Source organism: Leopardus geoffroyi, chromosome B3 (assembly GCF_018350155.1).
Source record: "Leopardus geoffroyi isolate Oge1 chromosome B3, O.geoffroyi_Oge1_pat1.0, whole genome shotgun sequence".
Classification (NCBI taxonomy): domain Eukaryota; kingdom Metazoa; phylum Chordata; class Mammalia; order Carnivora; family Felidae; genus Leopardus; species Leopardus geoffroyi.
The window spans coordinates 147,581,644-147,585,069 of NC_059337.1; the positions used below are offsets into that span (position 1 = coordinate 147,581,644).

At 47.2% G+C, this 3,426-nt stretch overlaps 1 protein-coding gene across 1 annotated transcript; it reads right to left on the bottom strand.

Annotated features, from left to right (window-relative positions):
* Positions 1–239: 239 nt before the first annotated feature.
* Positions 240–3,129, bottom strand: LOC123584394 (disintegrin and metalloproteinase domain-containing protein 21-like). The gene is given in 2 exon segments (XM_045452235.1): positions 240–1,626; positions 1,629–3,129. Coding segments are annotated over 2 exon segments (2,223 nt in total). The 5' UTR covers positions 2,665–3,129; the 3' UTR covers positions 240–439.
* Positions 3,130–3,426: the final 297 nt, after the last annotated feature.

Here is a 3,426-nt window from a genome sequence, read left to right on the forward strand (position 1 = left end):
ATATTGGGACCAGGAAATGAGAGGTCACCTGAAGAATGAGACAAAGCTCAGTGTGCAAGAGCACAGTTGTGGGGAAAATTCATGACTTTGTCCCTAAAGGAGCTTGTGGCAACTTCTCTTATTTCTGGAACCAGAAACCTCAGCCCAAGACACAGCTGCTGACTCAGGTCTTCTACACAGAGTCTTAGGCACCGTTTGGGCTCTTACAGGCTTACACAAATACATAGAGGCCACAAGCATGCAGTTTTCAAGTTTTATTTCAGAGTTCTGCTCAGTGACGCATCAGAGACCTGGTGTCAGGTCCATGATGTGCCTGTGGACCCCTGTGTCTCCCGCAGACGCCCGGAAACGTGGATGTTAGCTGTGCCGCCTCATTACTGTATTTTCACAAATGAGCCACGTGGCTTGTGTATAGTTGTTTAGGGGTCTGGAGGCTGAATTATGCATTGTCTTGATCAACAGTCTCTTCCCTAACTTTCTGTCTGTTGATAGTTCTGACATTTCCGGCAACACCAAAGAGGAATGCAGCAATTAAGGCATAGATTCTAGCAAAGATCACTCTGAGATATACCACGGATTCACGACTTTGCCTGACTGACCGCATTCTTCTTGGAGGGGGTCCACTGTCTGTGCTCCCACCAGTGCCTCGTTCAGTGCACCGTGGAGGATCCCAGCCTACGTGGCAATGGCAATTCCTGTTATTGTTGCATATCCCTCTGTGACTGCATTTCTCCGGGATACAGTCATAGTTCAGCTGAGCCACACTGCCATTGCAGTAGGTATCCTGACAGAACTTTCCAGGAGCACAGGGGGTACCGGTTCTCACATGACCAATATCGGTTGTTCCTGTGCTACGATGCGAATCCAGCCCAAAACACCAGAACCCTGAGATCTCAGACTGATGAAATCCAACATGCTCTTGCAGCTGAGGGAGATGGGTGACGTTACTACGCTGCAGCCTTCCACACTGCATGTCTGTGGGGGAACAGGGTTTAGGTTTGAATACCCCTGGGTCTCTTCTGCAGTGTCCATATCGGCTGCCTTTTTGATTTATGGTATAGCAGACATTTTCAGCCTTCCCAGCATTTCTGCCAAAGATTTCTTGGCAGTGCATAGTGCGGTCAGTGCAGTTTCCATGATAGCAGCAGCCCTCTTCAGTGCACGGGGTTCCATCTTGCATATAGAAGTCATCAGGGCACTCCACGGACACCCCACGGCAGTATTCTGGAAGATCACATATATTTTGGATTGGCCTGCAGAGTGTCCCAGCATCGGAATAGGTGCAGTTTGTACAGCATCTGCCTGTATTCCATTTGCTGCCAGGGGTTAGCATACAATCACTCGTACAGCAGGGATCGTTGTAGCACTGCTTGAAGGAGCCACAGTCACACTGCTCACCTGGCTCCACTACATCGTTTCCACAACGATCGTGAGTCAGGCTTTTATTGAAATAGGAAAGTCCTGAGTCAAATATGCACTCACAAAAATTATTCACCACTACATGCTGCATATGAATGAGGGAACAGTTACTGAAAGAATCTGTCATAATAGGGTATTGATTCATAATGCAGGTAGACCTCCTCTGGCATGCACAAAACTTATTGTCATAAAAAATACCAATAGATATGCAATTTTTTGGGCTACTAACACAGACAACAATAAAAAATGTCTGCCTAGAGAAGCAAGCGAGATGATGGATTTTGATCTGCATACCGCATATGTGGCTGGCTGAAACTGAAGTTCATGTGGCGCATCTTTGTTCATAAGTAAAGCTGTATGTGGTTTAAAAGCAACAAACAAGTGTCTTTGAAAGTAGATATGAATCGGACTCCCTGGCACCTGAAAATTGTTCAAGACAACTGGGTCTTCCAGATTATAAATGACCATGGAGGAAATATAGTGCCTTACATCAATACCTTGAAGCATGGAGTCAGTCAAACTAACAAGCCTTATGAGAAATCGGGCACATTTTGACACGTTGTTGAACACACTATACATTGTTTTGGAACCGAGAACAAGTCCTTTCAAAATTCCATGATGGGATGAATACAACTTACTAGAGATCCTGGGGGCTGCACTGATATTTGCTTGAGAGAACAGGGGGTTCCTATCCTCCTTATATCCCAGGTTATAAGTAGGTCCCATTGCATTGGTGTCTGCCACTATCTGAGAAACAACGTGTTCAAACCGTTGGGAATCGCTGAGAGGTCTGATTTCATAGGCAAGGTCATCCAACTTCATGATACCTTCAAGGCCCCCATAGCACGTGTCCATAGTGACCATGGAAAGAGGAATCTCCTCCAGGTAGCCGAGGTAGTAACAGTCTGGAGGGATGAAGGGGTAGTCCATCTGCAAGGCTCCCTGATCATCCTGAGTCATCATCAGCAAATGTCTGGACCAAAAGAGTTTCTTGTGCCTCATGTGGATAACATGGCTCTTGCCCCCAAAATGCAGGCTATAGGACAGCCAGCCAGGCATCTGAACGCCCTTGCCGTGGTGCAAGTCCTTCTTGGGAATTACCACCTCAGAAGAGATGTAGCGCCATGAGGGACGACCTTGAGAACCTTGGACAGGAGCCAGCAATGCCCAGAGCGCAAACAGCAAGAGGGGTGCCCTCAGGGTGACCTGGTCCTCTGCCAGCCTCATGCCCCTGCTCAGGGACATCTGCCAGTGAGAATGGATAAATGGAGGATCCTCAGCAAAGCCAGGTCTAGACCATCAGACAGAACAGAGGGCTGTACTGGGTGGCCAGCACCCTACACCTCGGGGCCACCTGTGGGGTTAGGTAACAGTCACAGGGTGTGGCATTGGGTGACCCTGCTCATCAGTTCACCTGGGGTGGATGTGGGAGAGTCAGGTGGGCCATGGTCAACAGTGCTCACATGGACATGGGTAGGGACTTGGACCCAGAAACACGGCTCTATTCAACACATTCCATCTTTTCTCCTTCTACTTGGATACGGGATATGCAATTATAACACACTGAACTTCTCTACAAATTCCACGTCCTGTGGTACTGCTGGGTCACTTTCTCTGGATGACTGCTTTTCCTCATTATGGAGACCAATGCTTCCTACTTCCATGGGATATGGAGGTAGACTGTCAATTTTACCTTTGTACGTATGGAAAAACATCGCTTTGTAATTTTACATGTCTTATTCTGGTTGGCTATTAGTTTGCAAGCCATTTGATCCTTTTGGTTGTTGCTTTGAAGCTTCCTCTGAGTTTACTGAGGAAACATTTCCCAGTATTCTGTGTCATGATTGGTGAAGTACAAGGTTGTATTTTAGTATTTTCTTATGCCATCTGGTGAGAACAGAAAGTACTGCTGAACATGTGTGAGCCCCAGGGGATTTCCCCTCTAATCCCTTATTGTGGTTTTTTCCTGGCCTCTGGCAGTCTTCTCCCATGCCTGTGAGGTTCTCT